The sequence below is a fragment of the Ostrinia furnacalis genome, unplaced genomic scaffold (assembly GCF_004193835.3).
Source record: "Ostrinia furnacalis isolate ACB-3 unplaced genomic scaffold, ASM419383v2 OfSCF0526, whole genome shotgun sequence".
Lineage (NCBI taxonomy): Eukaryota > Metazoa > Arthropoda > Insecta > Lepidoptera > Crambidae > Ostrinia > Ostrinia furnacalis.
In genome coordinates this window covers 519,524-531,885 of record NW_021130765.1, presented here as the reverse complement: position 1 = coordinate 531,885, position 12,362 = coordinate 519,524, and the positions used below count along the sequence as shown (strand labels likewise).

Genomic DNA, 12,362 nt, shown 5'->3' with positions numbered 1-12,362 from the left:
ATTCAGTCTTGAGCTAGAAAGCCTACTAGGTTTGTTTTTATCTATCAACTTAGTATCCACTATCCAGTAATCCTGAGGCTTTCCTTACGTCACCATAATCGGCCAACAGCCTGCCCTAGACCTTCGTTTCACTAATTAATACCTCTGTTACCTCACTTACGCCCGTATTCACAAACGATCCTTGCTTATGTGAAGCAGCAAATCGAACGTACAGCGTTGAATAGGGCTCTGTGATTGGTTCATGTCACCCTGTGCGTCCACGCGCACTGTGAGACCTCATAGTAATGTTTGTGAATATGGGCGCTAGTTTTGTGGTGTACTATCAACTGTCAATAATCCTCCGAGTTTCGGAGCGTAATCTCATAAGCACAAATAGGCCGGCGCGATCGGCGTGAACGGGAAGCGATGTGACGGCTGTGTTGCGAGGCTTCGGTGGGCAGTAGGGCTGCAGTGTTTTGGAGTCGCTTTTTGAATTTTAACTTTTGTCACCAATACATACAGGTGTCCCAAAATTAGCACAACTCTGTTGGATATGTCTTAGGCTCATCTACATCTGATGTCAGTGTGATGACGTGATAAATTAATGGGACACCAGTAGAAATAGCATACAAATACCTAAATTAGCTATAAAGCGTCTAGGACTTGGACTGTATCGCGTTCATGTCCAGAAGACAATACAAAAATTACTTCGAGGCCACGATAATTAATTTCATGTTTTAATAATTTGATACACGATTTTTATAAAAACATGGGAAAATTGCAGTGACTGACATCTTAATACTTAATACAAGTAGGATAGGTAACCTACAAGATTCCCGTAAATTCTTTGCGATAGAACAAGTCGAACGAGAAGATATGACCGACAATAGGATAGCAGCCGAGGGTATTTGCAACTGTGCCCATTATGCTTTTATTTAGTTTGAGCCCAAGTGACTCCACTTGTGCCAACCCTATGTCACTATGAGCGCCACGTGTGGATATTACATACTACACCGCGTAAAGTCGGGTCAACGAGCACGACTGCTGACTGTCTCATTCTTGCTATAAGAGGGAAAAGGACAAAATATTGATTTTAGAAGAAAAATTTTCAGGAAACTTTCATTGTTGAGTGCAATTTTCTTTTTCTTTTTCCAGACTAATTCAGAATGTATGCAAAGAAATTAGTTACCTATAAGCATTTATTTTCAAATCGAAGGAAAAAGGATTTCAATAAGGAAACTTTTCGGAAAAATCTGTGTGACTGTTTGATTGTAATTTTCTTTAAGTTATCGCAATGGTATTTTATTGGAATTCGTCCAAGTTATTTTTAAGTTACTAACTCATAAACTTATTTATGAGGTCTATATTTAAAAATCTCAGGAATTATTTAATGAGACTTGACCATGTTTTATGTAAATGATGGCACATAAACAAAAGATTAAATAGAATTCTTTAATAAAGGTCATAAATATAGATTGTAGTTTGACCTCATGGATAATAATGCTATAAAATACAGGTTACATTTTTTTTATTGACAATAAAACAATTATTTTAATGTTAGACAAGTTTATCGGACGATTACCCACTGACTGAATCAATGTTACAGGTACGGGCACAAAAACAAGTCATTTGTAAGATTTTTTATAGTAATCTTATCGCATTGTCAGTGAAAGTCAACTAAAGTAAATTTTGAACACTGAATAAAAGCAAGACAATTATCAAACAATCAACAGACAAAAATACCTATTTTGTATATGTACTTATTTACTTCTCGCAAATCACAAATATTGACTAATACACTTGACTTACTTGACTTATACAAGTAGGAAAAAATTTATTTAACATTGTTTCTTAATCTTTTTTTTTATTTTTTTATTATGGCTATGCTATGCCTCTTGCCAGTGTCGAGTTAAAAACGGGGAAACGGGAATTAAAAGGAAAAATGCCTACTTTCGGAATTTGGAAAGGAATTAATGATCAGGAAAATGAGGAATATACAGGAGATATTTATATAATATACATACGTTTATACAAAAATCAAAGCTTTATATTATTTACAGTTATAAACTTGGCTATACAATTATATACAACAGGATCTTTATGGAAAAGGAGAGACATTATAGAAGACGGGAAAGGAATGTGTATTTCTTAATCTTACATGACCTAAAATGTTAATATGAATAAAAAAATACGTATTTCATCTACAACCTGTTTTTGTTTTTCCTGAACTTTGATAAGGTTTTAAATGTTTATCTTGCTACATTAATTAAAACTGCAATATAAAATCATTCAGTAGAAATTCATTTATTAATATAACACTTAAACTACTTATTTGTAATACATTCTTTAAAAATAGAGGCACAAATCTTGTACTAAGTAAATAATATGGTAAATAATAATTACTATGGTTTGATAAAATATAAAATGAACACATCATAAAATAAATGATATAAAACAAAAAAAAATAACATGGCTATAATATTTATTACTGTATTTATATTATAGCATTATATCAGCAACGTTTCAGCGTAAAATTACCAAATATGTATTTCACATAAATGTAGGTATTATAAAAAATTCAAAACACTTCAAACGTCATCTACCTACGTACGCCACGCCTTCAATTTATTATATTTGCAGATTGAACCGTCTTCTTTTGTTTCTATTTAAAAGTTCACAAAATCTCCTTTAATAACTTTTCATATATTGTTAAAAGTCCACAAATTATCCTTTAAATATTATTTAGGCTTATTATAAACAAATCATTACTTGGCCCGGCGCGCGCGCATCAGAAGCGCGATGTATGCCAGCAGTCGGAACCCGATGAAGAGCAGCACCATGTTGATGACGTCCATTTTGAAGTCATCCTGAGGACAAAGATAAATACATTGAGACAATGCAAATTATGTTTATTTGTTTTATTTAAAATCTTTATTGCACACAAACAAACGGTACAAGACTTTTATTTATAAGTAATTGAAAGTACTATTTAATTGTAACCCTTTTAAATAAATAAAATAAAATAAAAATCATTAATTTTCAGACAAAAGCAGTCCATAGTTTGGTTAGTAACAATTTGAACTTAAGAGACTATACATATTAGTAGAGTTAGTAACAATATTCTAAGAAATATGTTAGTCGTACATCATGGGTTCTGTATATTGACTCTTTATCTCTTTACTTTTGCCTCTGGTAAGTTAGAGAAGGCGTGCTGCTGTAGTGGAAGAGACTAAATGATTATTTGACTAAAGTTATTCTAATACTATAAAAATAGGCCATCAAAGTTCAGTGTCTATTCGTATAAATGAACTGAAAAGACGACAGTCTTTATTAATTGCACGCACAATAACTACATATTTTATTTAATGTATTAATAAAGAATACATTTAAGTTATAATATAACTTAATATTAATACACATATTCATTACTATTAGCGACCAAAAAATACGTCATGTTCAACAGTCACCATTCAAGAAAAGTATTTTATTATTCGTTGCGGTATTACATCATTACATGCCATGCTAACTGAAAGTTTGGAATCACCTTGTCATTGAAATACAAAACTTTATTCTATGACTTACCTCAGAGAAGCTAAGCGTCTCCAACACGACCTGCCCTGATGCAGGGCACGTGAAATTTTCCCTGGTGCAAGCGATGGTCTCCACGCCTGACCACTGGTTGACCAGCAGCGCTTCGTTGCCGTACCGGAACCAGGATAGGTATGATATCCAGCCGAGATAAGGAGGAACAGACCTGGTAGAGAGCAAAATAGTAATTTAGAACTTTATTTACCACATTTTTGACCCAGTGTTCACTCCTACTATCCGTTCGCTTTAAGTTTGCCGCTGGCGATATGACGTCACTCGAAGGGAATCGTCTATAACTTTATCAAACTATATTTAAAATATGTTTTATTTATTATCTACTATATAAAAATTAGAGATGAAACGGATATCCGGCAACTATCCGGTAGGCCGGATATCCGGCCTCAATTTACTATCCGGCCGGATACCGGATAGTAGCTCACTATCCGGCCGGATACCGGATATTAAAAAACTATGACAATTTCCTATAATAAAATGAAATACATTAATCTTTGAGGTAATAAATATAAATAATAATGACGGCTTTTATTTAAGGTCCAAAAAGTTACAAAAGAACCATATTAAGGCCTTTCAAAATGTCTTTTTCTGGGCTATTCACTCTAATGACGAATACATTATAGTAAATACTTTTTTTCACTTATTGGTCTGATGACATGATGATGCAGTTCAGTCAGATTACGCAGCAAGTAAACTAATTTAATTTTCGCTATTCAATCACACACTCACGATGGCAACAGAAATCGCCCGAATTAATCTGCCCCCTAGACAAGTGGCAAAATCTGACATTCTATTCGGACGGATTCGATTTTCGAAAAGTGTGACTTGTCTAGTCTACTAGACCCACTGATCGCATTCGAAGCACCCTGTGCGGCACTAAACTCGACACGTCATGCAACGAGACAATGGGCCAACTATCCGGCCGCCGGATATCCGGCTATCCGGCTAGCAGCTGGCCGGATATCCGGTATCCGGTATCCGGCCAAACAACTATCCGTTTCATCACTAATAAAAATAAGTCGGGTTTTCCTTCCTGACGCTATAACTCCAGAACGCACGAACCGATTTCCACGGTTTTGCTTTCGTTGGAAAGGTCTCGGCCTCCGTGAGGTTTATAGCAAAGAAAATTCAGGAAAATTTAACAAACGAAATTCCACGCGGGCGAAGCCGCGGGGGGAAGCTAGTTATTGATAAAAATTGTGTTTTGCGTAAAATAAGACACATTAATTGCGTTTAATCACTAACTAATTGCGTTTAATTGCGGTTGGGGGAGGGGACGCGCAATCCACGGACCGGCAAACTTAGCGCGAACGGGTAGTTACACTCTCTTACTTTTATGCTCGTATTCACAAACATTACTATGAGGTCTCACAGTGCGCGTAAACGCACAGGGTGACGCACGAACCAATCACAGAGCTCTTTTCAACGCTGTGCGTTCGATTGGCTGCTTCACTTAAGCAAGCACCGTTTGTGAATACGGGCGTTACTTTTTCTTACGCCCGTATTCACAAACATTGCTATGAGGTCTCACAGTGAGCGTGGACGTACAGGGTCACACACGAACCAATCACAGAGCTCTATTCAACGTTGTGTGTTAGATTTGCTGCTTCACTTAAACAAATATCGTTTGTGAATACGGGTGTTATTCTTCTATTCCCATCTCTCGTTTTCTAATCAATAATCTTCAGATAGATTCTGGCTACACGAGCCAAGTTTTTTCGTAGGAAAAGTTAAAAGCGTAATTGGACCCGCTTGCACACTATGTAGATTAGAAACCAATAAAGATAAGATCACTAAAAACAGCAATAAATTAGGTATTCAACGATATTTGGGAAGAAACTTATGTACATAAAAACTTGTTTATTACATTGCATCTGCGTAAGCCAGATATCTAATTTAATAATAGTTCCTTGAGAGGATTCCAAATTGAAGAGGATTGATGTGGCATTGTTGACAAACCAGTGGTTTTGTCAACGTTTTGTATGATGCTGTGCTTTTGTAAAGTTTCAGGACTATTAATCTCGTTTCTACCGCTGCTGCAACTCCTGTGTATGGAATGACAGCTGGACCGCCAACAAAATCCTAACTAGCGAAGGCCTGTGAAGTTACGTCCCTTAATAAAGTTTGTATGATAAATTAGTGCAGTTAAGCTTCAACCACACCAACGCGTGCAGATCGCCATAGGCGCCGGCGCGATCATAGGCCAAAGACAGGTCGCGCGACCCATGACAGTCCGCGCGACACATGACAGGCCGCGCGCGACCCATGATAGTCCGCGCGACCTGTCATTGGCCTATGATCGCGCCGGCGATGGCGATCTGCACGCGTTGGTGTGGTTGAAGCATTAAAAAGGTCAGCTCACCCAGAGTTGAGGAAGAAACCGCCGAACAACATGAACGGTATGATGATGGGCGGGCCCACCGACGCCGCCATGCTGACGCTGCTGCTTGCGCAAGAGATCAGGTAACCTGTATAGAACATTCAACATCTACAACTTCTGGATAACGCGAAATGCTAAGGCTTCCTGATAGTTCCGGTCGCTAACTAGCTTTATGTAGCAAATAAGATTCTGATTTTGGTAATTGTTAAGTTCCTGTTAGGAACTTCGCTTAGAGATAAGTACATAAATGGTGAAACATAGTACATTTCTGGATAATACACATCACAGTGCTAAATTTTAAATAGTCGTTTGCAAGTACCTATAACCAATTTAAAAAAGGTTACAGTTTAATTGAACAGAATAAGCATTCATTTATTATTATACCTTTATGTAATTAAAAATAGTTTTTATAGTTTTATGACGTACCATTTAATTTATTACCTTGATGAGTATTTATGGTTTTATGGTTTTAGATATTTATTTTTCTAAAAGAATACAATTATATTCACTTATAAGAAAAATACAGAATACACTTTATAATAAATAAGCAGCAAGTGCACGCAACAGACAAGCTCGTTTCATTTATGTATTAAATGAAACTAGGTACAGAAAATAATGAAGTTAAAATAAAATAATAACAAACCGCTCAAATGCTATATTTTTTCAAATTCAAGTGTAGTTTTATTCTTAACCTACCCACACTGCAACTACAAAACCAGCAACCTGCTTGGCTTCCATTACGTAACGCTCAACAGTTGCTATCACAGTTGCTATGTGACCGGTTTTTTTTTATCGGACTGTCCGAATCAAGAACGTGCAGGATGTGCCAAGAGGCAGATGAACCGCCACTACACATTCTCACGGACTGCTGACCTTTGATGCGCAAGCGGAGCTTACACCTGGGCAAACACATCCTAAGCCCACAAGATGTAAAACATATTGCCCCCCAAAAGATACTGCAATTCCTAATGGATGCAGGACTCGGAGGCGAACTGTAAGCAAAATAGCGACGATCACAATAGATCGGTACCGGTCGCAGTGATACTAGGACTTTATTGAACTAAAATAGCCACTCAACTCAATAAAAATATAGTTCTTCTGCGTTTAAAACACAAATTAGTACAGTATAGGAGAGGAATAAATTGCAAATAGTTTGTACAGTATCAGTATCGGCGCGCCGACAGCTGGTCGTCGGCGGCGGCGGCGTGAAAAAATTCGCGGCGGCGGCGGCGCGCCGGCGTGGCGCCCACCTCTACGCTGCACAATATGTCATACAATTAAATGTCATTTTTTTACGCAGTCGCTAGCGAACACACCTAACGTAAACTCATGGTAAGCACACTGAGTTTTGAGTTTAGAACTTTAGATTACCAATTTAAAAAGCTGGTAATCCAAACTCCAAAGTACGACCTCTGTGTGCTTACCATGAGTTTACGTTAGGTGTGCTCACTAGCGACTGTGTCATAAAATCTATGAAGATTTTAGTTCTTGAAAGTAGCCGCTAGGGGCGCTGTACAATTTGTCATTCATTTATTGTAATTATTTTACGTAGTCACTAGTGAATCTCATAGTAAGCACACTGAAGTTGAATTTAAGATTTTTTTTCTCACAGATTTACGTTGTAAGTATTTCAAAGATCTTAATCTCATGAACCTAGCCTATTATTTGTCTTATTTAAAATGAAACTCTGAAATTAGGAGTTAGCTAGTCCTCACTCTTGTTATTACTGTTAATTCCCTTTCTCGGTCCTATTAAGGTGATAGATCAATTAATTTAATTACGAGGTGCAATGCATCAAGTGTTCTAGTTTGGCTTCGTTAGTCGGTTCGGTTAACATCAAATTGAAAATGAATTTTATGTAGATACGAATAAACACTGGCGTAATACTTAGGTGCAACTGTACCCTATAATTTATTTCGAGGGAAGTCGAACCTTAATTTCGAACTCCTCCTATGTTCTTCTGATTAATTTCGTTGCGGGTCCAATGACAGTTTAACTTTCCCCCGGGACAAACTTGACTTTCATTGGTTGGGTTTTTGTGGCGGTCAAGCTGTAGATCCTGGCTGCACAGGAGTCGCAGTGGGTGCAGTGGAACGAGAGGTGGGAATAGTCCCGTTTTAATAAATTATTTACAGTTCTAGTATTAATTAGGTATTTGGCAACTAACAACATACCTACTGACAATCAAACACATTTATAATTAAAAAGAAAGTCGATTTTCTTCACTCAAAATTAAGATTACACTTCATTAGGTATTAAACCACTTACTCGTATAATGCAACTATCAATTCAATAAAAGCTATAAAACTGTCACAATCGATTAACTTTATCGATTCATGCTATCTTTTTGCGCGCGGACTCCGTAATTACATACTCTGTGGCCGTATTTTCGCGCGCTTTTGTCTATGGCCGGGTAAAAAGGGTTCGCACGCGCGCGGTTTCTCTATGCTCGCACAATGCAGGTCAAGCACCTGTCCCGCTCTAATTAGTGACGTCTTCTCTGTCCCAGCCAGCGGATAGGGCTGCCTGTGTTGCCATTCTTCAAAAATGTGTTTTATTTTTATTATTTCTCTCTTCGTCTTTCTGGCATTTATTAAGCTAGGGCACATTGGTTTTGTCATTATAGTGTAATAGATATAGCAAGTTATTTGACACTGAGTAAGTCTAGGTGGTATTTGTGGTGCAAACTGCAGCAAACTTAAACACTGTAAAAAAAAAAGTACATATTAAGGGACTATTCCTACCTCTCGTTTCCACCGCTGCAACTCCTGTGTAGCCAGGATCTACAGCTTGACCGCCAATAAAATCCCAACCAGTGAAGGTCAAGTTTGTCCCGGGGGAAGTATTAGATTCAGGATCATAGTTTTTGTTCCTTCCTGTCCATTCGCTAATTTCGCTATAGCCTAGCTTTATGTGTACACAATCCTAGGTCCGTTTACACATTGCCTACAAATACCTAAACGGTACTTTGCGAGTGTATATTGTATTGCTCTATTTTGTAGCGTTATCCATTGTGGTTGTTGTATTACAGTTCACAATAGATTAATGATATTATCACGGTTAGTTATGGCGTAATAAAGTTTTTACTAACCCCATTATGGTATGTTATTGTAAAAGCGTTATTATTATACACAAAGGCTTTCATTGTGTACAAAATTAATGTAAACTTTTTTAGCACTTCAGGCTGTACATTCTTGTTGGTAAATCACACCTTTTACAAACTATTGATGGAGGAAGGATGGGAGGGAAGTCGAACCTTAACTTCGAACTCCTCCTATATTCTTCTGATTTTGGTCTAATGACAGTCTAACTTTCCCCCGGGACAAACTTGACCTTCACTGGTTGGGTTTTTATTGGCGGTCAAGCTGTAGATCCTGGCTACACAGGAGTTGCAGCGGAGGGAACGAGAGATGGGAATAGTCCCGTTAACCCGTGCGTTAACTAAGGCCCGGTTTTTTGATTCGTAGTTAAAATAACCAATGGTCAAGTTTGACAGATGTCAAATGACAAGTGGTTAAATATCAGAGAAAAATGTATTTCGAACAATGGTTAGCTAGACTTTTAGTACATTTTTTAACTATGAGTTAACATTTTGTTAATATTTAACCATTAGTAGCAAAATTTAACAATTTGTTATTTTAACTATGAATCAAAAAACTGGGCCTAAGATGCACAATGTTCTTGAGGTTCGAATAGTGCTGGATGTAGGTACCTTGTTACAGACGACGGCATATCAAGCGAAATGCTATAGCATTTTATGAAGTTTTAATAGGGGCGATTTTCCTATCACAATGATAAGTGTGATGTGCTGTGGACTGTTCCTACTTTCATACCGAGTTACCTAATAAAATTCTATAAATAACTAAAGAAAAGCAAACCAACCGTTACATAATTCGCTCATATGTTATAGGTATTACATAAAACAGTAACAATCGTTAACATTGCGTACATTTTCGATTTTCATTGCCAAGAATGGGGCAAGTTTCGATTCGTGACTGCCTTGCGTGACAATCAAGACTTAGTTTCGGAGGGCTATTCTGGACTCACACGATATTTATGACATAAGCCTACGAACCGAATGTCAAATTACCTCAGTAGATGAAATGAATCTAAGTTGTAATACCTATCAAGTTAAAGTCATTAGGGGAAATCTTTACTGGTGACTACTAGTAGAGACCCACTGCTCCTGCATCTTTCTATGCAGTGTAATTATTTAATTTGGCATTAAACACCTACCTATAATTATTTTTTCCCATTTTTAATTTTAAATAAGTTTAAGTGTTCATTACTTTCATATTTTAGTTTCTTTAAAATGGAATATGGATAGAAAAAATTGCTCCTATTTTAGCACCATTGCAGACATGAAACATTCAATTTCTCTGATATCTGCCATATTACATTTGCTTACATAATTTCCTGTCTAACAGTAAAATTGTTTTACGCCAATTCAAACTCGCATAAGAAAGTTCCGCCTATTATTGACACGATCTACAAAGTTACAAACGTCACATTGAAATGACACGAATTACGCTACGTTAACCTCAATCGTCGTCGATCATTATCGTGCACGCTTCGGTACTCGTAACGACGTAATCTAACCCCTAACTGTTGTTTTAAGGTGCTTCCTCATCTGGAGCATTCGTCTGTAATGTAAAATTCTAGATTTGGTTTTAATCATATTACAATACTGCCTCCCAAAGAGCCGCAGGAAAACCGACATAGCCAGCAAAATTGCCAAAGACAGTAGGCGGAGCACATTAGCTCGTACAACTGATGGCCGTTGGGGTTGGGACAGAAAAGTTATCGAGTGGCGACCATGGACCGGAAGACGTAGTGTGAGCCTCCCACTAGGTGAGCTGACGGTCTGGTGAGAGTCACGGGAAATACCTGAATGCGGGTAGCGCAGGACTGGAAATCCTTGGGGGAGACCTTTGTCCAGCCGTCGACGTGATTTGACTGGAACGAAAGAACGAACTGCCTGACTTAACGAGCATTTGCCTAAAACTTAATGCCATTTCAGGTTCCTCAAATTCAGATGCTTGACTCTGTAACGTTACATTACATGCAAATGCTCTAAGTGAGGGAGCACCTTTATGTGCGTATCCGTGACTTCGTGACTTCTTATCGGCAGAAAATCTCAAATTATCAGAATAAGCCAACTTTTGTCGAAGGTAATAAAATACCTTGAATCACGGTATTAGGGCTGTATTTATTTCCTAACCTTGCCCTTGGTTCGACTACCTGAGACTATATTAATAAGAATGTATTCTGAACCCGAATGTTTGGATCGATTTAAGACGTTTGTTACTCGCTCACGCTAAAAGTATGGGACGGATTAAAATTACTCTATCAAATAAAGAATCTAGACTTCATCATCATCATTTCATCCATAGGACGTCCACTGCTGAACATAGGCCTCCCCCAATGATTTCCACAATGGCCGGTTGGTCCACCTTGTGGGGATGTCCTACGCTGCGCTTTCCGGTACGTGGCCTCCACTCCAGAACCTTGCTGCCACATCAGCCGTCAGTTCTGCGTACTATATGCCCTGTCCATTGCCACTTCAGGTTGCTAATCCGTTGGGCTATGTCAGCGACTTTAGTTCGTTTACGGATCTCCTCATTTCTGATTCGATCTCGTAAAGAAACACCTCAATCTTAAAGAATGTAGACTAGTAATTAAAGTCTTGGTAACAAAGCAATTTTAGAGCAGAAAGAAAACACTACATTACATTTCTTAGCACGTAACCTAGCGTGTCACAAACTATGGTGGCTTTTTCTCCACTTATAAGTATTTTCTAAATGGCTATATTTTCCAACGTATCTCTCCAATCAGTATTTTGCATGTTTTATTGTTGTTCTATTATTATCACGAGAAAGTTGGTAAGCTAGTTCGTTTTTAAACAAATTGCATAATTTAACAGTCACTGATCCGAAGCAAGGGCGTTTTATTTACGTACCTTAATGAATTAGTCCTGGGTGATTAGGTCTTGATGTTTGTCTGGCTAAATCCACATCATAGGCTTGGCTTGACATCAAGCTTGGTCACTTGTCCCATAAGTTGGTTAGGGTTGTCGTGTCGGTGCTTTTGTTCTGCATAAAAAAAAGATAAGTGCAAAAAAATGTGTCAGATGTAGTAGAATAGAACCAGGACTCAAAATATACATGGAGAATTGGAAATTATTTTAGTGGAAGGTAGCAGGAAGGCGCTTGACGCAGGCCGCTACCAACCGGGCAACATGGAAATTTGCATTGGGGGAGGTCTATGTTCAGCAGTGGACGTCCTATGGCTGAGATGATGATGATGTATTAATATGAGAATGGTATCTTATGGTTTTATGGTTTTAGATATTTATTTTTCTAAAAGAATACAATTATATTCACTTATAAGAAAAATACAG

At 37.7% G+C, this 12,362-nt stretch overlaps 1 protein-coding gene across 1 annotated transcript in view; it reads right to left on the bottom strand.

Annotated features, from left to right (window-relative positions):
- Nucleotides 1-2,560: 2,560 nt before the first annotated feature.
- Nucleotides 2,561-12,362, bottom strand: part of w (eye pigment precursor family transporter white) — a 32,803-nt gene continuing 23,001 nt past the window's right edge. The window contains exons 11-13 of the mRNA XM_028322824.1: nucleotides 5,945-6,050; nucleotides 3,562-3,733; nucleotides 2,561-2,846 (exon numbers count right to left, since the gene is read on the bottom strand). Of these exons, the coding sequence (XP_028178625.1) occupies nucleotides 2,745-2,846; nucleotides 3,562-3,733; nucleotides 5,945-6,050 (380 nt within the window). The 3' untranslated portion in view covers nucleotides 2,561-2,744. The remainder of the gene's footprint in view (nucleotides 2,847-3,561; nucleotides 3,734-5,944; nucleotides 6,051-12,362) is intronic.